This window comes from Haliotis asinina, chromosome 7, assembly GCF_037392515.1.
Source record: "Haliotis asinina isolate JCU_RB_2024 chromosome 7, JCU_Hal_asi_v2, whole genome shotgun sequence".
Lineage (NCBI taxonomy): Eukaryota > Metazoa > Mollusca > Gastropoda > Lepetellida > Haliotidae > Haliotis > Haliotis asinina.
The window spans coordinates 37,921,904-37,949,795 of record NC_090286.1 but is presented as its reverse complement, the minus strand read 5'-3'; the positions used below and the strand labels follow the sequence as shown (position 1 = coordinate 37,949,795).

Genomic DNA, 27,892 nt, shown 5'->3' with positions numbered 1-27,892 from the left:
TAGCGCTGAATAAGTCTTATGACCGTGATACGGTGGCATTCGAGGGCGTGGCATTGTATGTTGACCCCATCTGCAATATCCCAACAGAAAATGGAAAATGCCAAATGTCAACAAGGATAATTTTAGATGTTCGTAAACGCTTTTTCACAATATCAAAGACACGTTTTATTTGTTTCCATTAATGCAAATCAGCAGTAAATGTATTAAAAGACTGAGATCATAGGAATGATTCTCGTGAAGGTCCGGGCTACAATATTGACCTTCAGTAACCCATGCTTGTGGTAAGAGGCATTCACCTTGTGTACTGTAACCTGAACTCATTGTTGTGTATTTTGTACGTTATACTTTACATATCGTGTTTTCTTTCAAGAGGCAACCGACAGGTATGGAAACCCGGCGTGAAGATGTGGGTCTTCAGTAACCCATGCTTGTCACAAGAGTCGACAAACAGGATCGGTGGCCAGGCTCGCTGTGCTGATCGATGCCGTTGATCACTAGATTGTCTGGTCCAGAGTCGATTATTCACTGACAGACGCCACATAGCTGGAATATTGCTGAGTGCGACATTGAACCTAACTCACTCGCTCACTCATGTTTTAATAGTTGAAAAATATTTGGGATTACACTTTCTTAGCAAAGTACAAATTCTAGTACTCGTTTGGTTGAGTCCCATCCGAGCTTCGAACCGGCACCTTCAGAGTCAGGCACCTAATCGCCAGCACACAAAGTCAGCCGCCTGTCCAGTCGGACAACTGGTAGTCTAGACTGCGTACTTTGTGTACCCCTCTGATGAGTGTAAATTGGCATCGTGTAATCGTGTCATCATTCATTGATGCCATTTTGCTCCTCAGCATGTCAGTATTCATAAACTCATGGTGACTATTATTGAATGTGAATATTTTATATTTTCAAATGACGTAATTTGTGCTGCGACGAAGAACGTAATCGTAATCATAAGTAAATTCTTCATTCATGTGGTCAACTTCGAATATTCTCTAGGTAACCGTATTTAGATGACTGCAGACCGCATCAACCATTCAGTTTCGAAAAAGTGAAATCTGCTAAAAGTTTGTCCCTCCTACCAACTTTAAAAAGTTACATTTATGTTGCAGCTGTCAAGTGAGGCTTACTCCTGGAAGTTCAGATTCAATGAGTATCTAGGCACTTCATCTGCCTATGAAACCATGTTTGAGGTGAAGTGCGACTTTACTAAAGCCAGAACTTTGGAGAGTGATACCACCTCGAAAACTGACAAGTACGTGTATACGCATGAGATGAAAAGAGCGAAATTTGTAGGATGGGCAATCAAAACGTTTTGAGTCTAAAATACTTCTGATATGTGCATGCTGAACAATATCTGCATGACGTGCATGAAATAGAGACTATTAGAGCATGCATCTGATACGACGTTTCACGAAACCAAAGTGAATGTTTGTGGTGCCCTCGTCCCTGAGTTTCGTAAAGTCATGATACACTTGCACGTGTGACGTCACGTCCTATTGTTTAATGACGTCACAACGACGAAACACAGGAACATTGGTTGCTCGACAAAGCGTTATGTGTGCATATGTGCATTGTGATATATATGGCAGTGGCGTGGGTACACGTACTGCTGTCAGTCGGTCTTCAATGTGCTTCGCTGGTGACCCTCGAGAACCAAAAACGTTAGGACTTCTCAGTAGTCATGTGTACAGTCTGTAGTACATGTGATTAGATGTCACGTGACCGGAAACTAGCGACAAATGGTTGTCGGTATTACGTTTATGTGAATGATGTGAAGCATTCTTCAAAATTCAGTATTTGTCGCATTCACATATCAGGAGTATTTAGGCTCAAAACATCCATGCAAACATACGTGCATGCATGCATACATACCCACGCCCGCCCGCGCGCACGCACACTTGCACGCACAGACAGACACACAGACACACACATACACACGCACACACACATACATGCATTCATACATACATTAAAATGTTTCCTCACTGACACATTATTCCTGTTGTTACCAGGCCTGCCGACAAATTTACAGCTCTTACGGAGAGCGCGTTGTCCGTGAGTCTGGACGTCATCGACCCCGCCAGCAACCTGCCTGTAACCGTAGCAACGTTGGGCCAGCAAGTCCGTCTCCAGCTGAAGCTGAACAACGTGGAGGGTATGACCAGACACTCAGAGTTATGCAGTTATGACGAAACTCAGAAGCGTTAAAGAAAGAAGCACTTTCGTGTCAGTAATCCTCGCTCACTATTTTCCAACGAAAGGTACTCGTGAAGATCCGTATTAAAATTGATCTTCAGTAAACCATACTTGTCGTAATAGGCGACTAACGGGATCGGGTGATCAGGCTCGCTTAGTTGGTTGACACATCGTATCCCAATTACGTAGACCAATGCTCATGCTGCTGATCACTGCATTGTTCAGTTTTGTGCCATATAGCTGGAATATTGTCGGGTGCGGTGTAATATTGAACGCTCATACCTTCCAAGGGGATCTGTATTAACCTTAACCAGATCACGTTCATACTTACAGTATCTGCTTCAGTTTAGACTTTGTTGGTTTCAGATTTCGGCGTGAATGCCATCTCTCCATTCAACTGCTCTGCAGGGACTCTGGACCATAGGCACAACGTCATCTTCACAGACGAACACGGGTACGTAGTCACATAGTGCGGCTCAGTGTGTGTTTTGTATCGGTACCGAGTAACGTTAAGCTAAAGTAGAGAACTGAGCTTTCATTTTTTAAACAAATCCTCACTTACATAATCCACCTGGGTTGTGGGGGTTTCCAAGGTCATGTTCTGATTCTCAATCAGCACACACACACACACACACACACACACACACACGCACACGCACACGCACACGCACACGCACACGCACACGCACACGCACACACACTCTGAACTGAAGATAAATATGACAAAAGTGTCATGTCTAAACTATACAATCGTATTTTACTCGATAAATCAGGATGGTCTCAATGTCACAATGTGGGTAGTTACACAATCAAAGCAAACTATTTCACATGTTTATGTACGATTTATTTAGCAAAGCCAGAAGAATCCCCGACAAACACGTCCGCTTCTCCTCCATCTGTGGGTTTGTGAGAGTGAGGTTACTCTCTACAAGGGTCACTGCCATTAGTTATTAGGGTGTCCTCCCATTTTATGTATTGTTTTACTCGATAGGTACGGAAAATTAATTTAATTTAGGTGATGTGGGTATGTCATGCCTGGTTGATTTCTCAGGATTAGGTGAATTGGATATGGGAGAGTCCATATACTATGATCAGAGGGGATTTAGCAACCATGCTGGAGTGAAAGAATAACAAAACTCAGTGATAGATTAATGAGTGTCTTTTTATGCATTATGAAAATGGAAATGGTAAATTAACACAAAATACCCAATACCTGTCCTGCATGTCATACATATATGCATCATAAAACGATAATGTATAAACTGAATAATACATAAAAGCACATGATATGTATATCACATTTTAGTTAAAAGTTGCATGCTTTGAGCTTGTTAGATGTTTGAAAGATTAATGGAAAAGGTAGAGAAGGACACCCCCACTTGGGAACTTGGGAACAGTGAGACGACACGGTTCAGTGGTTACAGATATACGGCCTTCTGTGCTCTGTGCTTATTATATTAAGGATGGTGATGTAATTGAAACTTTCGCAGGAAAATTAGGTGATGTGGGTATACTACGTCAACAGGCAGCTGTGCAGTCAACCAGATAGTTTGTTGTTTTAACCTGTCTGACAATTGTTATGTTTGACCAGGGCGACTTTGACAAGCACATGTGATATAACGATAGTTTTGTTTTGGAAGAGATGACCGTTGTGTATCATTTATTCGTTCATTCATTCACATATGTACTTATTTCTTTTATTATTTCTTTCATTCATTGACTAATACTTCTTGCTCTTAATTCATTCATTCATTCATTGTAAGATTTCGACTGATACAGTAAACTGTCTGAAGTACTGTTAAACGCAGCCGAAGTTGCGATGGAAACAAACCAAGTCACTGTGTGCGTTGGAACAGGACGATGCTCATGTTAATTCGTACAAATGGTAAAGAAAGCAAGAGAGTGACCTGTCCCTATTGTAGATTATTTCTGGTCTGACAAATAGGACAATACCCCATAAAACCTCAAGGCTTAGTATTCTGTGTGTACTGTATATGCTGCTGGAAGTAAAGATCTGCGTTCAGGACCCGTGAAGATCTTTAGAAGAACAGGGCTTCAGCAACAAATAACTTCAATTTCATAGCTCTACGTTCAGGACCTATGAGGATCTGGAGTAGAACAGGGCTTCAGCAAGCAATGCTTGCCATGAAAGGCGACTATGCTTGTAAGAGGCGACTAACGGGATCGGGTCGTCAGACTCGCTAACCGGGCTGACACATGTCATCGGTTCCCAGTTGTGCAGATCGATGCTACTGCTGTTGATCACTGGATTGTCTGGTCTAAAGTCGATTATCTATAGACCGCCGCCATATTGCTAGAATATTGCTGAGTGCGACATAAAACTAAACCCACTAATTTAAACTGAAATTATTTGTCATTATAATTGACCTATATTTATACCATATGTTTGCAATTTTTAAAGAAAACAAGCAAATGAAAATATTTTCGTCCACGAGCGAGATTAGTCGAATTAAAACCGGAATGAGTTCATATTTTTTTGTCATGATACTTATAAACACACTTCCATTCATTTACAACCTATAAAACAATAAAAAAAAACTATGAATTTTGAGTGGAAGTGTAGATTCTTGTACTTGTTTGAAATTAGCGGAATAAAGTCAAAATAAGTTGAATTTTGTGCCATGATACTTATAAATATATCTTCATTCATTTACAACCTCAAAACACAGGAAAAGATGTATTTTGAAGTAAAGGTAATTATTCTGGCATATTTTTTAAAAATCGCAGTGAATTAGCAAAATTAAGTCAAAATGAGTTGAATTTTGTGCCATGATACTCAGTTTAATTCATTTACATCCTTCAAAAACATTGGAAAAGATGTATTTGGAGTAAAGGGAAAACCATTTGGCCCATGGGCGAGATTTTTAAAAGTCGGACTAAATTAGCAGAATTAATTCAAAATGAGTTGAAATTTCTGTCATGACAACCTCATAAATATACTTGCTTTCATTTCCAACCTGCAAAACATGGAAAAAATGTATTTTGAGTGAAAGTAAATTTTCTCGCCCATGGGCCAAAATGTTGGGTGAGACTTTTTAAAATCGCTCTCAGTTTGCGGAATTATGTCAAAATGAGTGGAAACTTCTGTCATGATACTCATAAATGCACTTGCATTCATTTACATCCCCCCAAACATTGGAAAAGATGTGTTTGGAGTAAAAGGAAATATTCTCGCCCATGGGCCAAATGGTTTTCGCCCATGGGTGAGATTTTGTTAAATCGCACTACATTAACGGAATTAAGTCAAAATGAGTTGAAATTTGTGTCATGATACTTATGAACATACATTCATCCATTCACAACCTCCAAAACATGGAAAAAAGATGTATTTTGAGTAAAATATTCTCGCCCATGGGCCAAATGGATTTTGTTAAATCGCGCTAAATTAATGGAATTAAGTCAAAATGAGTTGACATTTGTGTCACGATACTTATGAACATACATTCATCCATTTACAACCTCCAAAACATGGAAAAAAGATGTATTTTGAGTAAAAGTAAATATTCTCACCCATGGGCCAAATGATTTTCGCCCATGGGCGAGATTTTAAAAAAAACCAATCGCTCTAAATTAGCACCGTGCGTGGATCGATGTCCATGTTGTTGATCAATGAATTGTCGGGTCCAGAGTCGATTATTTACAGACTGTACCGTATAGTTGGAATATTGTTGAGTGCGGTGTAAAACTAAACTTACTCAATCACTACATAAATGGAAGCTGTTTCAATATTCAATGTACAATAGCTGTGCGTTGTCCTTTTGTTTGTACTGTGTTCTGATTTCTTCTACTCTGTAAGTAGACTTTAATTTCTGATTCATGAAAGGATTTAATTAAACGTTTGACATGTGGAATCCAGATGTTCTCCCAGAGATGCCCAAATCGTCTTCTCGAACAAGGACGTCACTACATGGCGCAGCGAGATTTTCGAAACATTCACCTTTTCCGGTTATAAGAAACTGTACTTTCGCTGTCAGTACCACGTGTGCTTCACAGAGGACCAGTATTACTGCAGGGATGTAAGTACAGCCGATATTCAAACTGAAATACATGACAACAGTAATCGGAAACAATTAGAATTAGCTGTATACGTAACCTACGTATATTTTGCATGTCTTAAGTCTATCCGTGAGATTCTACCTATTAATTGCCTTGAGTCATATCATAAGTTATCTAAGCCTGGCGGTGGAAGCGTGGGCTTATCACGCAGAAGATCCGGGTTCGATTACCCACGTTGGTACAATGTATAAAGCCCATTTCTGGAGTCCCCCGATCGTGGTATTGATGGGCCATAGCTAAAGACAGCGTACAGTTCATTCACACACTCGCAAGCTACTTTTCAGTTTCGTAAAAGTTGGTAAAAGTAAATTCACCTCCATATCATCATATTCGAACTTACAATTGTTGATGGTGTGGTATTTGTATTTTCCACAGATGTGTCTTCTCTCCAAGGCAAACTCAAGACATCTCTACCGGCGGAGTTTGAGCGCCACTCACGAGGATGACAAGATACAGGAAATGCTAGCAACTCTGGACATTGAGTCTCCAGAATGACAATGGTTAACCTGCATAATGATTATCGTGTCGATCAAATACATAGATGTCTAGCAAACTGCACTAAATCAGTATATGCAACAACGTATAAGTGTTATTCTATAAACAGGTTTTATATTAAAGGTCATATGCAACGTAAAACACAACATTGCAGATTCTGATCTGATAAAACCCACTCAAGGTCACGATGTTTAAGACTTTGTATTAACGACGTACAGTTGAGTAATAGTATTACAGTGTGAATGACTCACATGGCTTCTTGAAGGGAACGCATGAGTTTCCAAACCATCCAAACGAGGATACCTCTTTTCAACCCATTATGTTTGTCTTCATAAGGCCTCTCTCTCGCACCCTTCTCTGTCTATCTCATACCTCTCTTTCGCTTTCTATCTTTCTCACTGTCTCTATATCTCGCACCTCTCTCATACACACCTCCATCTCTGTCTCTATCACACACGCTTCCTCTCTCACTGTCTCTCTCACCCCTCTCGCTCTCTCTCTCTCTCTCTCTCTCTCTCTCTCTCTCTCTGGCTTGATACAAGTCAGTGGAGGTAACATAAACACATTCTTTAGCGGCCTGTAATCTTACACAAAAACACGTACTGTTGTTTGCCATTTGCTGGCACACTCTATGCTTTCATTTACGGATCAGATGCCTAGAACAAAACGTGCCCGATCCTTTACCATACCTTCAAGCCATGTCTTAATCTATAACCCATTATCTGTCCATTGTACAAGTCACACCTGATTAATAATCTCACAACATGAACGCATTAAAAGTGGTATTTCAATAATACCGAGATTTATAACTGCCCGTTGAAAGATATATAATCCAAATCACCTTGCTAAGTCGTATAGGCGATCACCGAACCAATATTAATACATTGTGACAGACCAGTCGTAGGCTTCACACGCCTTAAAGTAATCATGTAAAGAGAAAGCAAACAATCTCTGTCGACCGAAGGATTTGGATGAGATTGTTAGTAAAACCCACTCAAGGTCACGATGTTTAAGACTTTGTATTAACGACGTACAGTTGAGTAATAGTATTACAGTGTGAATGACTCACATGGCTTCTTGAAGGGAACGCATGAGTTTCCAAACCATCCAAACGAGGATACCTCTTCTCAGCCCATATACATTTCCATATTGATCAAAAATCAGTAAATCCACCCCGCTCTTGTCGGGTACATGTTTCGGAGAGCTCGCCTGGGCCATCATGGGGTCAGCAGTAAAACAGAATGCGGCCAGCGCAGCCATGCGACTAATCTCCGTCCACGATTGACACATATGCGGAAAAGAAAAGAAAAAGCTTGGAGTTAGTATTGGGGCTTAGTGCTTAGTGTTGGTGGATTACAGATTATGGTATTAAGATCTACAATTGGCTGAACGGAGGTGAATGATCACAGAGATAGTCACGAACGTATCGACATGCGGTCACGGAGACGATTAATGTTTTAACTGTATTACACGCTCGCTGAGGGAGGGTCGATGGTCTTGAATGTTACTGTGTGCTTGATGGACAGATAGGTTTGTGGCTTCTTTACAGCGTGTGTTCTGGGAGAGACCATTTGCATTGTTGCTAGAGACTACCGATTGGGATATCTATTGATTACTACATGGGAGAACAAGGCAAGTATGATCGACATTCCTATAACATTAACAGAAAAGTCATGTTGAAGCAGAGGTCTATTGTCGAAAAACTCAGCATACGTTGGGTGTTTGTGTATATGTTTTGAGGTTAAATATGACGAACAATCGACACCGAGCGGATCATAGTCAGGTGAAACTGTCCAACATATTTTCTGACACAAATCATGACGCTCGTTTTGAATCGATGCGAAGGAATACCCGTAGTGCAAGAGTTCTTCGACGCCACGAAGATCTACGTAAACAGTGTGAAAAGGAGGTCCGGGCCTACGAACGATGGCAGAAACTGGCAGCCTCGGAGTTACGTCAGTTGCAGACGAGATATCTTGAAAAACTCAAAAGATTCAAAAAATCTCTCAGCTATCACCCGTCTAGTCAGCCCAAAGGTACAGTATCAATACCAGTTCAAAGGGTGGTGTCGTCTGCGAATTCCGTACCTCATTATGTTCGTTCGCGAGGTTCTATTACACCAGAAAACCCTGACAGAGATGACCCGGATGTAGATCAGATTGACTCACATCGTTCTAACTTTGGTGGAGAGGAGTTGGACTCTCATCGTTCTAACACGGGTGGAGAGCAGTTATACTCTCATCGTTCCCATATGGGTTGGGAACAGTTGGACTCTCATCGTTCTCACATGGATGGAGACCAGCTGGACTCTCATCGTTCTCGCATTAGCGGGGAACAGTTGGACTCTCATCGTTCTCACACGAGTGGGGAACAGCAGGATTCTCATCGTTCCCAGTTGAGTGTGGGAGATCCCGACCGCCACCGGGGTCACAAGGGTATGGAATCAGACAGGTTACAGACTCCAAGAGATGACCCAAAGCTCCGATCTCCACGAAATGGATCTAGATCAGAAGGTATCAACATCGCTAATGCAATGGAATCACTAATGATGTCTCTGTCAACATTACCAGACACGCCCAGATTCTCAGATCCGCGGCGACTACCTATTTCCAAAACTGTCACTTTCTCAAGTCCGGTTTCCACGCCAAGGAGCGCCAGATCACCCGGTAGACTCTTCCCTAACGTCAACGACCTAGGACAACGTGGTCGAACATCCAAGAACAACACAGGCGTTAAAGTGACAGCAGAAATGGTGGAGTTTATAGATCTTCGCGATCCTAAAGGTTTCACTCGAGAGCATGGAACAGAAACCTTCTCAAAAGGAAACAAAAAGGCTGTTACGTTTTTCGTTTGACACCATTTTTAGCAGATTTGGCGTGGGGATTCTAGTATTATGTGTTTCACCTTGACAATTCCGATGTTTGAGTCAACGACAACACAATGTATTGATCCAGAAAAACATGGAGATACTGATTTCGCCATTGTGATGTGAGTTTTTGTATAAGAATATCTTTTCTGGCACTTCAGGACGTTTTATCATTCGTGTCCAACCTTAACATTGTATGTCTGGAGATTTACATATAGTCAAGTGTCTTACCGTTATATTTCCATCTAATACATTAGACTGAAACCCGATGGAACTTAGTGTAAAACCTCTACTGGAATCGCCTGGATTGACAATATACGTACTGCATAATTCGCCCAGAGCACGGAGTAATTTGACTTTCTTTGAAGCTGAAACAGTTCAGTGTGGTTCCAAGGTGAATCACGCTCTCCACAATGTTTTCACACTTGACTCTCAACTGCAACTACACCCTACTGAATAAACTATAAGTTTAAATATATCTGTACAATGTAAAAGCTTTGTTAATCGTACAGAATTTCCAATCGAAATGACCCATGAAGATCCAGGGGTAGAATATAAGCTTTTAGCAGCCCATGCTTGCCATACAAGGCGACTGTGGTTGTCGTAAGAGGCGCGTGGTCTGGTTCGCTGACTTGGTTGACACATGTCATCGCTTTCCAATTGCGCACATCGATGCTCATGGTGTTGATCACTGGATTGTCTGGTCCAGACTCGATTATTTACAGACGGCCGCCACATAGCTGGAATATTGCAGAGTGCGGCGTAAAACTAAACTCACTCACTTCCAATCGTAATTTATTTTTATCTCCTGTGACTGAAAACCAAGAACAAATCTGTAATGGTATGCTCTCCGTTTAGCAACAATCTTAAATTGTCGATATCCCCTCAGATACCTTTAGCTTTGTGAAGCTGATATTTCAAACATGGCCAATATGGCAGCTATAGTAGAATTGTCAATAAATGAGCATTTTAACGCATTAGTTTGTACGAATGGTGGTGCAGCCTAGTGGTTAAGGCGTTCGCTCGTCACGGCGGTGGCCTTGGTTTACTCCCCACATCGTGTTCATTTCCGTGATCTTGATGGAATATTGCTAAAAGCGATTTAAGACCTCAAGCGCTCACTCAATAATGTCTGCTTGTACCTTTATACACGTAGTATATATATGATATTAGGTATGACATTTTATACGAAATACTTATACTTGTACTTTGTTGACGTAATTACTTTGACCTTTACACTTTCTCTCATTTAAACGTGTCGTGCCTTTTGGATGTCTCTGAGACGAATTATGAAAAGTATTTCATGTTTATAATCCCTGCAGTGGAACCTCTAAAGATTCCGACCGAATTTTAAAGATGGCTGTCATATCAGCCATATTTAAGACGTATAATTCCGCACTATATACACCACTATGGCGGGAGTTGGTGCGGTACTTCGCTTCTTCTGACATAAATATCCACTCAATATATTCCAGCTGAGTCAGATGGGCGACATTGTTTTGCGATCCAAACCCACGATACAGACATCATTTTCCTGCTATTCCTGCTATTATGTATCTCCTGGGAAAGAAATATCGATATCTAAGTTCAAGATGTATCAATTCGGTTCGTTATCTTCAAAATTGGCAATAAACTATAATCAAGAATGAATTTTATGGAATACCTCACAGCCGATTGATGCTGTGATGAGTGATACGATGTGTAGAGCATGTACCAAATCAGTTTGACATTTATTTTCACAAAACGCTACAAAATCACTATTGAAATTGATGAGTTTTGGAAAAAAACTCCTATCACTCACGAGTCGCAATGTTATATTTGGGCCGAATTTTACGCTCTTTCCAGGTAATAACACGTCCACTACACCTGAAAAAGACATTATACAATGTTCTGACATTTGGAACAGTACCCTTGTGGTCGGCGTGAGCAAATACTTTTATCCATTAGACTACCCAGTCGACAAATCGACCCATATCATTCTGTATGCCTTAATTCTGGTAAGGCAATACCCTGTTGGAGTCTGTTTGGAGTAGATCCTGTCCACTGTGTCCGAATGGAATTGTAATGTATAAGCACGCTCTCCGTTTTTCAGTGATTGGTGGAACCAGCAAACCATTAACGTGTCCACCGTGTCTCCGGGTGTACTTTTGTTACGCCGAGAACGGACTCTATCGCCAGACAAATAGAATGAATAATTGTAGGAATAAGCAGAGTGCGCTTGTCACAGAGGTGGAGCGTGTCAGCCAGGGTTCCTTGATAACGCAGTCTGGTCGACGTTAAGATATCAGTTACCTTTCTCCAAACTAATTAGGTATTGATTGTAATTATCAGTTTGTGTAGGGGGCAATTACATTTACTGGTATTGGTGGCTGCTACACAATGTAATGTGTGTGTGTGTGTGTGTGTGTGTGTGTGTGTGTGTGTGTGTGTGTGTGTGTGTGTGTGTGTGTGTGTGAAGGAGGGCGTTAAAATAATCAGTGATAAGTCCTGAAAATTACGTTGCAGATTGTTGTAAAACTGGAAAATGTCTGGCGCTGCAGCTGTAACATGCTGACATGCACAATCACCACCAATGTTAACATACAGACTCCATTAAGACCGACTATCTTAGAGATAGCAAATCGTTGCATGCGACGTCAAGCAACAACAACATACGCGTAAAGATCATGTCGTGTCCTTTACAGAAACGCAGATGTATACCTGAAACACTGTTGACAGTGGTGTACAGTAGTTTAGCTTTACGCCGCTGTAAGGAATATCACAGTAACATCCAGCTAGTATCGTGTTTTGTGTGGCAGTCTGGTATTAATGGCTACACGGTGTGTGTGTGTGTGTGTGTGTGTGTGTGTGTGTGTGTGTGTGTGTGTGTGTGTGTGTGTGTGTGTGTGTGTGTGTGTGTGTGTGTGTGTGTGTGTGTGTGTGTATGTTCTGGACGAGGATTTCAACACATTGTTTCTATTGAGACAAACTATATTAGAAGTTGATTTCAATACAGCTTGTGAAGAAAACAAAGTGGATTGAATTTGTATTTCAACACAGTTTATGGGGACAGACGATACTGGAAATGGATTTCAACACAGATCATGACGACAAGCCATGTTGGAGGTGGATTGCATCATAGAGGATTCACTATACTGGTGACATGAAGAAGAAACACTTTATCAGATATGTAATCATTATATTGCCGAAAAGGTTCAAGAATTTAGGAATCGATGTCAATGTACGTACGTCGATTTTACTAATATTCCCACATTATCAAAGGTGGGGTCACCAGAAATGGGCTGCACACATTGTACCCATGTGGGGAATCAAGCCGGGGTCTTAGGTTTGAACCACTACGCTACAACCACCCCTTCTACATGACGACTTACCCACAAACACAATTATGATTTGCTTAAATGTATCGTTGGCTATATGGCTACACCAAAGTGTCCACCAGACCAGAACTTTGAGAAACACATAACGTTTTGCAAAAGCATGATTCACAAACAAGACTTAGCCGATGAATCCAGTGAATTCTTCCCACTGTTATAGATAGCTAGTGTACACTACACGACATCTTTATACAGAAAACAAACGTTGTAAACGTTAGTGGGTGCTGCTGTCCCGTGGAGAAACAAAGAGTGTTCACTCGATGTCAGTATAATCCGTCTGAGTGGAATGTCCTGGGCTGGAGAATGTTTGGGTTCGGCGGTAATGAGAAACAAGAACATTTTGATATATGGCCCTACGGCGCGTCCGCGTTTTTCTTGGAAGGGCAAGTGACATGAAAGGTGGTATCTAATTGATCAGAACAAGGGGAACTGAGCAATCGTAATAACACGTAAATGGATATGGTCGAACCTCGAATTTCCAGTCAGGTTCGACAAGGATGGAGAGCAGACTTCTACAGCCGGCTCACGGCCTTGCCTAGGGGAGATGACGGGCTGACTTATTCTGGAAAATATTCTGATGGCAAATGAAGCCAAGTCTGATCTGAAGTATTTGATCAAAAAGACCTATCTTCAGGAGTAACACAGTAAAGTACACAAACGGCTCGTAACTTCACAACGTGGTTACCATAAACGTACAAAGAATGTGGGTCAATCAGGGCGGGCCAGATCAAATGTAATATCGATTTTTAAGTGATCGCCAACGATGTCAAGTGAGTTTATGGACAATGGAAAAGGCCTCTTAATTCGCTTGAGCGTTCTAAAGCCTTTTGTGAGCAAACCTGTCCACCACCCAAGCCCTATATAAACAGTGTCAAGAGGTTCTTGTTATAGGTGTGCAATATGCAACCATCTGGCCGAGCGTGTAGAGGGGTGCTAGCTGGATGTATATGGACGATAACATAATAAATAACTGGACAATTTCAATACAAGTGTCGGCTACTAAACAGACGGGGCAGGTGTTCGGACAACGTGATCGTGGGAATACGTCAGTGAATGTATGGTTGATAGATCATATGACAGCTTGAAGTCGTAGATCCGTTTCTGTACGTGTAGTTGACATGAATACAATGATACGTAACAGATTGTATAGGTGACACGGGTTACGTTAACTGTCTGTGAAGGTGACCAGTACTATTGCAGGCAGAGGGGTAGCTACCTATGTCAAAAAAGTCCGGGTCTACACATGATTGTTGCTTGAAAGGTTGGGCAAGCCCTAAATAGTGTCCAAATTTTTATACCTTTGCAACCTATCGACCTCGCTATAGGCCTGGCAGGACAGTTTGGACAAGGAATAGTTTATCGGCAATGCCATGGGGCCTACGGATATGTAACAGTTTCTACGTAGGGCTGGTATTATGATTAGGCAGATTCAAACAGATACTTAACCATATGCATGTGATTCTAGTAGAATCACAGGACAACGTGAACACAAGGAACCTAGCTGCTTATAATTAGTGAGCGAGATTAGTTTTACGCCGCTTTGAGCAATATACCAGCGATAGCGCGGCGGGGGACACCAGGGCTGGGAAATCGAACCCAAGTCTTCGGCGTGTCGAGCGAACGCTTTGACCGCTGGACTACCCCAACACCCTTTATAAAGGTAACAGTAGGAGTGAGTGAGTGAATGAATATGGTTCAATTTTATGCCGTGTTTAGCAATAGTACAGCACCGTCATGGCGGGGGAAACAGAAATAGGCTTCACACGTTCTACCATGGTTACAGTAGGAAAACGTGAACACAGGAATAAGTAAACATATGTATGTACAGTTGTATAATCAACGGAGCATTTCCCACAAGTTTAGACCATTAGTTTAGATCGAAATATTGCCGACCTTAATCCGCAAATGAGCCCAGATGTAATCACCTATTGTGTATGTTCACATTCTGTGTAGATGTTCAAAAGCAATAAACTCTAGATAAGCCGATAAAAATGCATTGTTTGAATCACCGCATATTTCGATCTACGTAACTGCACTTATCTGGAAAGGTGACAGGTGACTATGTGTCGTATAGCAAATCTACAGATGATAACAGATAGTGTCTTAACTAACTCACTAGGATGTGCCTGTAATCAATTACTTGTTCTGTCCTTTCTTGATTCAAGGCAGATACGAAATGAAATTCAGTGTACTTGACAAGATTTACTGTCGATATGTTCTGACATTTTTTCTTACGTCTGTTCGACAACATAATTAAACAACATAGTCATTTTCAATAAACTGGGATCCATATAACAGTCTGATAGTCACATCAAACCTCATGTCTTCCTTTTGGCCTTTCCAGTCTCGCCACCCTTAGCCTCCCCGGACTGTTCCAGGGTGGGCATAGTAAGTCTCCTCAATAGCGGTAACATGGCGGTGTTCCCCATACCCTCAGCCACAGTGTTCCTCCTGGTGTACAACCTTCTGTTGGGCCTGGACACTTGTCCTTGACCTTGCGCTGTTACATCCAAGGATTTCACTTGTCCTTGACCTTGAGATGGTACTTCCACGGGTTTCCCATCGGATCGCTGCGGAGACGATGACGACTTGCTTGGATTCACAAACATGATGCACGGCTCGCTTTTTCTTCTAGCGGAAGTGCGTTTTACAGCAGGATCCGAGTCTCGTCTTTCCTGAATCTGCCGCTGTGCTTCCTGTAGCTTGTTGAGACGATCGACCATGGAAGTCTTCTCCCGCGCGAGTTCATATGTAATGAGGTTTCGGTCTTTCTCAAACTGCTTGACGTCCCGGTCACGCTGCCAGGAGAGCTTCCGGTGGGTGCTGTAGAAGTTGGTTCTCTTGGGCATGCTCCTCAGCCGCTCAAACGTCACATCATCCTCCATGGAATTTATCGGCTCTGTATCAGTCGCCATTCTTGAGTATGTAAACCACAAATCTTCAACACCTGTGGCCAACTTTCAGCTTTTCTAAATACCGTCCACACTCATACCTGAGAAACAGTGACACAGCGCGGCTCTCAAAACTGGAGCTTTTCAAACAGTACTAGCAGCTGTACCTCAGGGTTCGACTAAGACTTCGTCATTTATAGGCCGACAGCTCCTTCGTGTGTCCAAACTAATGCGGCCCTCTCCTTAGCCATTTATTCAACAAACGGTGACGTCTTTGTGCTAGATGGTCTGTTTACAAGTCACGTGTATATTGTACGGTGACTTGAGGCAAACGTTTGCTGTCATGTCACAAGACCAAACTGTTATTGATGGGGAGGCGACTGGGCAGCTTACCTATAGTCCCGGGAGTCTCGGCCTGCTCTAATGCTAAAGTCTTCGTCTAATAATATATCCCTTCAATGGATCACCATATCACTTTACCCTTACCTGCCAGCTTAAAATAACTGAGGAGTTCTGCTGCCTCCCTTATCGCCAAGCCGATACGACCTTGTCAGACTTGTGTAAGTGCTTATCATTGATTCATTAGCTTCCAATGCCTGTATTACACGGAGACAATCATCCCTGGCTATGTGTAACCAAATACTGATTAAATGTCGCTGTTCCCGCCTCTGTTTTGGGCACGTCCGCCGAGGGACTTGTGGGATATCATACGGGGAGTTACATGTCATGGAAAGTAATTATTTGGTGTAAATAACGTGATGGTTCCGAGTGTGTCGGGTCTTTCAGAGTCGTTGCAGTCACGGCATAATCAGGATTGGTGGAAGTGGAATTACAGACGGAACTTAGGGATTTGAACATGTCACGAAAGGCAAGACAGAACTTTATCCACACGACAACTTTGTTAATTTTAACAACTGTTTGGGATTTTAGCTAATTTCTTGACGTGGTAATACAATATTAGTAATGGTGCACATTTGTAATGCGCTCGTTACCACCCTTGCATTGTGTTCAAGGTGCAACAGTAAAAGGTGCATAGGAAATCATTATGGTTCATAGAACTGGCGGAAAAGGTAGGTTTTGAGACTCTCTTTGAATGAATCAAACTTTGGAGATAGTTTAAGGTCTTGGGGAAAAAGGTTCCACATGTAGGGGGCATATAGAATGGTAATTTAGACCAAATATGGAATAACAAGACATAACGGATGGATAAACGCGCCTTTGTTTTGAATCAGGAATCATTAACTTGAGATCCGTAGTACCTCTGGCATAGCAACACGGTTTGATCAAACCGAAGTACGTGTAAACAGGGAGACTATATAGAGAACACACTAGGGGTACTTCTAGTCTGTCCCTGAAACACGTTATTCATTAGGTTGACGATTTGTTTTCATCTTTCGTGAAGATCCGGGTGAGAACTGGTCTTCAGCAGCCTATGCTTATCGTAAACGGCGGCTATCGTATTGCATCTGCGTAGAACGATGCATGTGTTGCCGGTCACTGGATTACCTGACTCGATTACTCGATCCAAACTCGATTACTTGCTGACCTCCGTCATATAGCTAAAAGACGAGAATACAATATGTTACATGCATTGGAAGAGTCGCCTGTAAAACATCTCCTCTTCCCCAAAACGAATAGAGCGAAGAGAAGTTGTAATAACTCAAAATATATCAATACAAAATGAATAAAGCAAACATATGCATACCTACTGGTCCCTGATGAGGAACAAGGCAATCTGCCAGCTTAAATACACTGTAATTTACCCTTATTAGCAAACGCATAAGCAGGCGAAGCTTTTCCATTCGGAAATCCTTGTGGAGCTTTGTGGTACTTTAGCAACTTATACAGCATGCCAAAATGCAGGAAGTTGGTGGCGGTGGCGGTGGCGGTGGCGGTGGCGGTGGCGGTGGCGGTGGCATGTGTGTGTTTGGGTTGGGGGCGCATTCCTTAGAATCAGAGGTGAGGACTACACTTCCGTCTCTGTCGTATCACGACGGGCTTGTACATGATACGTATAACATTGATCAGCTGTGGTCGTAAACGTTGCTGAAACTAGCAGCGATATAGCTAAGACACGAATAATCATCATCCAGACTTAATTTGGGTTTGTTCCCAAGTGGTTCCTTGTGAGACAGGGGCACGCAACTACAGAAGAGAACGACAGTGGTTTAGACCGATTGCCCCCTTCACGCCTCAACGAGTAGACCAACAAACGCCTACCTCTGAAGAACTGGAGTCATTTATATAATTCCCACAACTCTGCGTCAGATTTTGCGACATGTGTTTGACAAGTTTTCGTTGCTAAATTACAAACTGTTGTTGTAAGAGGGTTGAATACTGCAGATTCAGTAGATGATTTTATCACAAACCTTACCTGGATGTTATGGCAGCCTGTGTTGTGACCATGTTAGACCAACAGTTAAGTTACATGAACATATTTTACAGATTTATTCTGAAATTTTAAAAAAAGACAGTGGAGGTGAGCACTGAGATTTTGCTCGTTTTGAGAAAATGAAACTATGATATATTCTAGACGTACAGAGGCTGCATTGGGCATATTCGTTTCTGGGTATGACGGACTACGACCATGTCAGTCTTGGTAGCTAAGATCATCAGGTGTGTCCAGGTGGTAGTGACCATGTGTGCTATGGTGGCTATGGTCACTAGGTGTATGCTGATGGTGACTAGGTACACCTGGAAAGTAATACTAAGTACACTTGGATAGTTTGGGGGATACAGCATACCTGGATGATGGTGGTGACTTGGTGCATCTGGAAGGTTGTAGTGACTAGGTATAGGTCGAAGGTAATGGTGACAATATACACCTGGATAGTGCTGGTGACTTGGTGCATCTGGAAGGCTGTAGGGACTAGGTATACCTCGAAGGTAATGGTGACAATATACACCTGGATAGTGCTGGTGACTTGGTGCATCTGGAAGGTTGTAGTGACTAGGTATAGGTCGAAGGTGCTGGTGACTTGGTGCATCTGGAAGGTTGTAGTGACTAGGAATACCTCGAAGGTAATGGTGACAATATACACCTGGATAGTGCTGGTGACTTGGTGCATCTGGAAGGCTGTAGGGACTAGGTATACCTCGAAGGTAATGGTGACAATATACACCTGGATAGTGCTGGTGACTTGGTGCATCTGGAAGGTTGTAGTGACTAGGTATAGGTCGAAGGTGCTGGTGACTTGGTGCATCTGGAAGGTTGTAGTGACTAGGTATACCTCGAAGGTAATGGTGACAATATACACCTGGAAAGTGCTGGTGACTTGGTACATCTGGAAGGTTGTAGTGAGTAGGTATAGGTCGAAGGTAATGGTGACAATATACACCTGGATAGTGCTGGTGACTTGGTGCATCTGGAAGGTTGTAGTGACTAGGTATACCTCGAAGGTAATGGTGACAATATACACCTGGATAGTGCTGGTGACTTGGTACATCTGGAAGGTTGTAGTGAGTAGGTATAGGTCGAAGGTAATGGTGACAATATACACCTGGTTGTTGGTGGTGACTAGGTATTGTTGGTTTGTGGTGGTGATTAAGTACACCTGGATGGTGGTGGTCAATGGCAACCAGGTCAAGTTACAGACTTCATTGATTTGAGAATGGAGGAACACTGATGTGCATCTGCATGACAGAAAACAAAAAAGAAATGCTGAAATGAATGATTGTTTGAAGTATTTATTTAAAATAATCTATTACTAATAAAATCATAACAATGGACGGATTTTGATTCTTAAATCATGCACCCTATGTAACCTTGGAATGTCACATGTGGCTTTGTCCATAGAAGCCTGCTTCAAAACACATAATATAGTACACATCGATGTTTCCTTTGGTGAAAGACATGAATGTATTTACAATACTGACAGCACATTTGTTTCATAAATATATAGATGGACACAAAAATATACCACAAGCATACCTGCAACTTGTATACAGTCATATAACATTTTAAATTCAACAAAAACAGTAACAGATAACAAGTCTTTAAGTTAATGGCATAATGTGTTACTTTTACATTACGACAGAAACGAAAAGCGTTCACAACGGTATAGATGATAAAAATATGTTTCTTAGTTCGGGCAACTTTAGGGTAACAGAGACGTCACGCAAAAACTAACCAAGTCAGAAAATCCGACAAACCCATGTAATGGTGACAATATACACCTGGATGGTGGTGGTGACTGGGTATATTTGTATTTAGTCTGGGCTCAAAATAAGACACTGGTGACAGATTCTAACTAAAATCTTCTCAGTGTTCAGTTGTGGGCGTATTTATGATTAATCTCCAATGCCAAACAAATGTTGCTGTATGTTACAATATATGACACAACTGTACATCACTTATGTCACACATACTGTACAATCCAACATGGTGATGCCATTGAATTTAAGGATCTACAGGACACGAATTCCTGCATCTTTTATGCATAAAAACTGACAACAGATGCAATAAAATTTAGCTGCGTGTCCAAAGGAACACAGAAAAAGTCTAAACACTTTTTGTGAAAATTCCTACCAAGCAACAATAAGTTATCACTGACTTTGCTACTAGCTGGGTTATGGTATTATTTACAAATTTAATTACTGTAACAATGTAATGATCATGATACACAAAACAATAACAGAAACTGAATTACAACCATATTACAACACAGCATTAATAATAATATGTAAATGTCCAGGACCACCATTTTGTAGTCCGGGGCCATGAAAATTAAGACTATGAGTCCCGGGGACCCTCAATTACTGAACTCGAGGTAAATTTCTGATTGATTGTGCAGCAGAACATAAAACATGGTAATCAGTACAGTGGGCTTTAACACCATTTTGAACATCACTTAAAGGTCACACTGTGGCATGTTAGTTGTGGGAAGAGAGCTTAAGTAATGCAGCTAATAGAATTGAACCACCAGGGTAAAACACTTGAGGATGGTATTATGATGAAAGTTACACATAATACCACAATCAGGGCAACCGGGATTTGAACCATTGATCATGGGATCCTGGGTACCAAAAGGAGGCAACTCTACAGACCCTTTGAGGCCTGGGCCATCTGTGCCCCAAACATAACCACACATAATTTGGGGGCAGTGGGCAGCTTAGTGGCAAAGCATTTGCTCATCACGCTGAAGACCTGGGGTTGATTCCCCACATGGGTACAAAGTGTGACATCCATTTCTGGTGTCCCCGGCCGTGATACTGCTGGAATATTGCTAAAAGTGGTGTAAAACTAAAACTCACACATCATCTGAGACAGCAAACATTTCACATAACAAGCTTGCACAAACTCAGTAAGCATGAAAAGTATATTTCAAGTACACCATGTGCAAGCAGTCTTCCCTTGTAGAAATGACAAAGATGCTTTGTAGAATGCAATTATGTGTCGTACAATGACACATATGTATATATTGATAACATAAACTGTATATCAATGTAAATTCAAAATAAATATATTCTTCATACAAAAATAGTCACTTTTCTTTCCTTTCATTCAACTGATACACACACATCCACTATCTGTCTCAAGCAGAATGTGAAACAACACACATTTGCATGGACCTCAGCATACAAATTCTGATGCATGATTAGTACATTGTCTCTCACTTGATACTCTCACCTGTATAAAATCCATGGAGGCTGTTCAAACCAACATAAGGATGCCCCTTTAATAGTATGCTTGAAAGAATACTCCAATAACATAATAGTGATACATATCAAGGTCATCTGATGATTGATCTATGCTTCTGGGATATGATGACATGTGTCAACCAAGTCAGTGGGCTGGCCACCTGATCCCATTAGTCACCTCATGACAAGCATGGGTTTCTGAAGATCAATTCTAACCTGGATCTTCACAAGTTAGTGTCCCTACACCCATGAAGTAGTGACAATGAATCTCTACAATAGTAGGAAATAAGCACACTCTGCATGTTTGTTTACAACATAAGGACAGTAGATCAGTTCATAGACACTATGTTCACTGTAGCATCAGTCAAAATATAGTACAACCCTCTAAATCTGCACAACCTTCTTTAATTTTGCATCAGAAACATGATGACCCTCTCAACCTGTAAAACCTTCTCAACTTGCAAAACCTTCTTCAGTGTTGTATCACTCAATGAACAGTACCTTCAATGTGAACCAAGAGTACAACTCTGTTCACTGTATAAGGGCTCCTCCGAGCATTGATGCAATTTGGTCAATCTGTTCATCTCTCATGGATGCCTCTCTCCTCTGCCTGCTTGTCAAGTCATCCCCATCTTCATGGTAAGAGCCTGGTCTGTTCGGTGATGGGAGAATGGATTCTCTGTCAGACAAGTCATCTGCTGTTGGAATACTGATCTCCAGCGCCGGTACAGGAGACTTTGGTTCGGGGGATGCAAGACTTGGTGCTGCCCCACCTTCCTCAGCAACAGAACTAAGCTCCTCCATCATTCTGTTGTTATCACCACGAGGACTAACCTGACCATTCAGATACGGTCTCTCTGGGTTTGTGATTCTGTCCTGTTGGGATCCTGGTTGGTGTGTATAGACCATGGTGGGACGTTGTGAACCACCAGGGACACGCAGCTGAGATGCAATCTGAATGTACTCAGTCTCACCTTGTGTGCTACCAGACTTAATGCTTGGTCCTGACCCACCAAGAGGAGATCGTATCAGCCCCTTTGCCACCATGGCCTTACCACCAGACTTTCCAGTCCGTGTGTCACATCCCTTGTGTTTGACACCAGGGGAGACAATGCTGAGATCTTTGACTGTAGTGCTGGGTGCATGAGACTGGACTGACACTCTCTTCCTCACATGCTCACTGGACTGACTGGCTCTTGACTCACTCCTGCTAGCACTGTTGGGATGTTTGGGCACGGACACATTGCCTTCATCACTACGTTTACCATCGATCCTCTTTGATCGATCCTTTTCACCAGAAACCTTCTTGTTGTCATCAGAGGTTTTCTTCTCTACTGCAGTCTGGAGAATTTCATCCACAGATATACTGTTCAACTTCTCATCCTCTTCTTTTGACCTTGGGTCAATGGAAATGACCTTGATGCGACTAAGCCGAGACTCTTTTGTATCCAAGCCATGTATTTGTGGCCGTTGGCGGTACTTCACCTGGTAGCCATCAGTTCGGGGGACCCATGGTCTACCAGCAGAAGAGTCATCAGGAATCAGCTTTTCAAACACAACTGGTCGTGTTTCACAAAGGTTCTGAAGAAAAATAGGACAAAGGTCAGGATAATAGGTACACAAACATTTCAAACTGTTCTTTTGTAAAATAATTAGTGATCAAAAGTTTCTTGCCTTATGACAGAATTTCAATCACCGTAACTAAGCCATTGCATCAACTTTTCCATAAACTCAATGATTTGATAAAGACATTATTTAAGGAATTTTACCATCATACTATTACTTATTTTGAAAGTGTCATCAACATAATGTTTGAAGAAAAGTTCTAAACTTTATCAACACTGCATAGGCAGTGTATTTTCTTACTCAAAAAGTGTCTTTACCTAAATATACTGTCACATGTAAACAATATTTTGAAAATGGTACCTCAGTCACTTTATCGATGAGACCTAAAATGCACTTGCTTTAAAGGAGAATCAAGCCATTCTCTAAGTAACTACTACAGGTCCATTCAGAAGTACACTTACCGTCCTCTCTCTCTTGAGGGGAGGTGAGCGAGGGGAGAGGATCCTGACCCCATCCTTGTTTATCTGGTCTGTCCAGCTGAGTGGTATGATGGGGATGGGCTTCTCCTCAGTCTCTTCTATCAGGTCTTCAATATCCTGGGTCATTCTGCAGGTTAAAGGCAGCTGGCTACATACAGTGAGTCTGAATAATCATTTTCCAGCCATTTTCAATCCAAAACAAATCCTGAGCATAGTAAAATATGGATTTCATTTCATTTACTTTGTGATTATGAACAAATGATCATGTGTAAGAAATCTCGTTTCTATCTTCAAAGCATATCCAGGGGTGCAGAGTTATCTCCCTTCATTTTATGGACACCACTGTGGTCGAGTAAATCTAGTATCTGTTCAGGGAGCAAAGGTAGGCCATTCAATCCCTGATCATATCACCAAAAGGTGTCAGCAGATTGTACTTCTTGTAAAGGAATAAAACAAGGACTGATGGCTAGGAAATCAATGTAATGTGTCTGAGATGGGCATCTGTGGTGTACCATACTGTACTGCCAGAATCAGTTAGGTTCCAACAGATACAACTACCAACTTTCATAAAGTATAGAATGTGTACCTCAGAGATCAAATCTTTTAATTTTATTTCATAGGCAATAAGAAAAGCAAGAAATATCTATGTCAACTTCTTTATTGTAATTAACTTGATGTTTCAGAAAATATGCTTGCTCCTTCATCAGGTTACAGCAATACTCTCCAAAACATCTTGTTACTCAACAATAAAGAAGTTGACATTCATACATCTTGCTTTTCTTATGCAATGGCCTTCAAAGATTTCATTTGCAATATTAGTCAGGTTTCTAAACACAAAAAAGTATGAAAAGTTTAATCATGCTTCAGTTGCTCTAGACAAACAGTCAGTTTCTGAAAATATAAATCTCTCATAGAAACTCCATTAATATTGAAAAGGAGCAAAAGCAGAATGGGAGATTCAGACCTGAACTTGAGGAATATCTAGACTTGCTTCATTTAATATGCCAGCTTGTGTTGCTTTTCAGCAAAATTAAAGCAACACTATGGTGAGGGACACCAGAAGTGGGCTTCTGTTCTTTGGGAACAGAACCCATGCCTTCGGCATGATGAGAGAATGCTTTACCTACTAGGCAACCTCATCACCCTAGTGTGTTTTAATTACAGGCTGTGCTGGCCAAACTGAGATAATCTGGTTTAGGGACTGGGGGACAGAATACTGGAACTCAGCGTGTTATGACATCTTGATCACCCTATCTCATTTGTTCACTGTTCACTTACATGTCCATGTTGAGATCAGCCATGAAATCAAACTCCTCTTCATCTCTGACATCCTTTTCTGTATCTTTTTGTTCTTCCATTTTTTCTTTGTCTTTTATCTCTTCTTCTTTCTCTTCCTGCACAGTTTCAGCTACTTCTTCCCTGGCCAGAGCAGACTTCTTCCGAACTTTCAGGTCATTGGACTGCACCACGCCATTGATTCCAATGCGGATTTTGTCTCCACGTTGCAGTTGCTGCGCTACACGACTGCCGATGTTGCCGTCTATGTTGTAGTATTCATCCTCTCCTCGGTAGCCTGAACAAGAAGACTCTTGTTGAGAACAAATTTCATCTTTCTGCAATCTAACACTTTCCTTATTCAATGTACAACATGTTATTCTTGCTTGTCAATTGAGAAATTAAGAATTTGACAAGCTATGCAGATATGTGTAGCCGATTTACATGAAGTGCTCACAATTATTTTGTATATGCAGTCTAAGTAAACTTCGTCTCAGTGTATTTCGTTACACTCCACCACTGAGCCTAACAAAACCTAGTAGAAGGTCGCGTCAGGTAACCTTTGAGCAACCAATGACGGTTCAATCGAATGCGAGACGGTTAAATAGATTTAACTAATCAGACAACGGCTACTATTTAGGGATCGGAGGGACTTTCAAAATATTCAGGTCACCGACACAGATCTCTCCACAAACAAAATTCAGCATATAACACAGTTATTTGACTTGCAGTATATACGCTTTGGGGTTTCTGTTGACATGGTTACCATTAGCTAATATTCCCACAAATTAACATCCTTGAATATTGTCAAAAACACTATTTTCAGCGACTGTTTACTCACCGTTGTCATGGCAGTATGTATGTATGTGCATCACCCGGAAGCGATCGTACACTAAATAGCATTCGGAATCGTTCGGGTAGGAACCTTTTTGAGATAAAAAGTTCATAAGGGATGTGCGAATGTGCACTTTCGCGATTCGGTAAGTTGTGTTCTGATTGGTCAATCTAAAGGGTTACCTGACGCGACCTCCCATAAGATTTTGTTAGACTCAGTGGTGGAGTGTAACGAAAAGTACTGACGATAAGTTTACTTAGACTGTTTGTATATGCAACTCCAAAAAATGAAAAAACATATTGAAGTCAGCTGTAAAACATAAATAGAAATGTCATCTGAGTAACATTAGACATAACTTAAGACAACGAACAGGTGACAACAATATGAATCAGCGGAATAACACAAGCTAACCCAGTCTATTATCAATAAGTCAATGACGTAACAGTAATCTGTTAGTGGGCACATTCCGACATTGTGCAAAATATATTTGCGCTTTTACGAGAGTGTATTTTCTGTCAATTGTATTATTGATTAAGTAATAGTTACTGTTAGGTCGCAATGTTAAGAGGTTTGAGTGGTTGTTATTATGGGTCATGCTTGCCATAAAAATGCTTGTCGTAAGAGGCGACTAACAGGATCAGGTGGTCAACCTCACTGACTTGGTCGACACGTCATCGGTTCCCAATAGCGCAGATCAATGCTCATATTGTTGATCACTGGACTGTCTGGTCCAGACTTGATTATTTACAGACCACCGCCATATAGCTGGAATATTGCTGAGTGCGGCGTAAAACTAAACTCACTCACTCAATCACTATTGTGGGTCACATTTCATATCATAAATGTTCAGTGCTATTAGTATTTTAGTAAATCAATCTGCCTGCCAACGCTTGACCTACATAACCACTGCCTGACAGCTTGCTGTGCTACAATCAGTGTAACTGTTTCTCACTCTCAAGTCAAGACTTCAGTTGAGTTGATATCACATTTGTGACCCATTACTTTAGATTTGACTCAGGTGCATTGTACATGAAACCTCTCTTGTGAATTTTTGTATCTTGGTCTTGTTCGCTGAATACATAATGCTGAAAATTTTTAACCATAATTACATGTGCTGACAATACAACTACTTCAACTGCCTCATTGTTTCCCTTTATTTGCACTGAGATCAAAGTGCTTTTGCAGGAAGCCAAGGGTATCATGCTGTAAGCAAACAGATCTGTGCATTGGGGTGACAAATCACCCACTGTCATAATTTCACAATGGAAGACCGTTCTACACAGTACTATCATCATTCTTATTGATGCATTATCAGTGTTCTTGTTTTCATGAAAGGCAGCTTGATAGCTTCCATGTGTAGATCACAAGCAGTCATTGTATGAGATCTCTTCCTTCTTACGGCATCATAAGGAACATTAGGGAACAAGTTACTTCCCTTACACTATCCCAGTGTCCTGTAATATCCAGTATGCTGGTGCCTCTTCCCTTTCATAGCACTAGGCAACTGGATTACCTCCCTTACACCATCAAACTGTCTCATAGGTTCCACTACACTATATCAGCATCACATGCTACCCGAAACAACTCAAATGGACAGAGGCCTATGAAAGCTGTGATTGGATGAAATAGTGTAAGATGTTTATGTGTTTTAAAAGCATATCCATCCAGTAAATAAAACTGACAACAATTTTAAGCATTTAGTGCTGTCATTTTTATCACCATGACTTATGCTTATGTGTGCAACGATATTTTCAAGTAGGTGACATTTGGTGCAGAATGGAGGGTTGATACGTTCCGCTTCCTGTGCTCCAAAAAATTGCTGGACAAGTTCGGCAGAATTTGTTTTTCATTGTAGTTTAAAGGCCAGACTGTACACCTATGTACTTGGAATGGTTGTTGATATTGTTTTTTAAATATAGAGTTACCATAGAAGTCTATGGGAAAACATTTGGTGTTGTGTAACCTATCCGATGTCCTGGCTTATTATTCTCCAAATATTTGTAGCCCTACAAACTTTTTAAGCCCAATTTTGCCACATTGGCTACAATAAAAGTTAAAAATTCTTAGGGCAACGAAAGTTTCAAGAATATATATATATATACATATATATACATACATACACACACACGCACACACACACACACACACGCACACACACACACACACACACACACACACACACACACACACACACA

General features: G+C 41.3%; 3 protein-coding genes across 3 annotated transcripts in view; 2 read left to right on the top strand and 1 right to left on the bottom strand.

The window, feature by feature from the left end:
* The window catches only part of LOC137291566 (uncharacterized), a 14,249-nt gene extending 7,394 nt beyond the window's left edge, over positions 1–6,855 (top strand). Inside the window, exons 8-12 of the mRNA XM_067822945.1 lie at positions 1,113–1,255; positions 2,016–2,158; positions 2,566–2,653; positions 6,077–6,236; positions 6,652–6,855. Of these exons, the coding sequence (XP_067679046.1) occupies positions 1,113–1,255; positions 2,016–2,158; positions 2,566–2,653; positions 6,077–6,236; positions 6,652–6,771 (654 nt within the window). The 3' untranslated portion in view covers positions 6,772–6,855. The remainder of the gene's footprint in view (positions 1–1,112; positions 1,256–2,015; positions 2,159–2,565; positions 2,654–6,076; positions 6,237–6,651) is intronic.
* Positions 6,856–8,441: 1,586 nt separating this feature from the next.
* LOC137291567 (uncharacterized) lies at positions 8,442–10,105 on the top strand. Its single transcript, XM_067822946.1, has one exon. It carries the CDS (start codon positions 8,519–8,521, stop codon positions 9,623–9,625), a length of 1,107 nt encoding a protein of 368 aa, XP_067679047.1. The 5' UTR covers positions 8,442–8,518; the 3' UTR covers positions 9,626–10,105.
* A 9,470-nt stretch (positions 10,106–19,575) lies between these two features.
* Positions 19,576–27,892, bottom strand: part of LOC137290626 (uncharacterized) — a 29,040-nt gene continuing 20,723 nt past the window's right edge. Inside the window, exons 6-8 of the mRNA XM_067821690.1 lie at positions 24,866–25,160; positions 23,570–23,714; positions 19,576–23,123 (exon numbers count right to left, since the gene is read on the bottom strand). Coding sequence (XP_067677791.1) covers positions 22,074–23,123; positions 23,570–23,714; positions 24,866–25,160 — 1,490 coding nt within the window. The 3' untranslated portion in view covers positions 19,576–22,073. The remainder of the gene's footprint in view (positions 23,124–23,569; positions 23,715–24,865; positions 25,161–27,892) is intronic.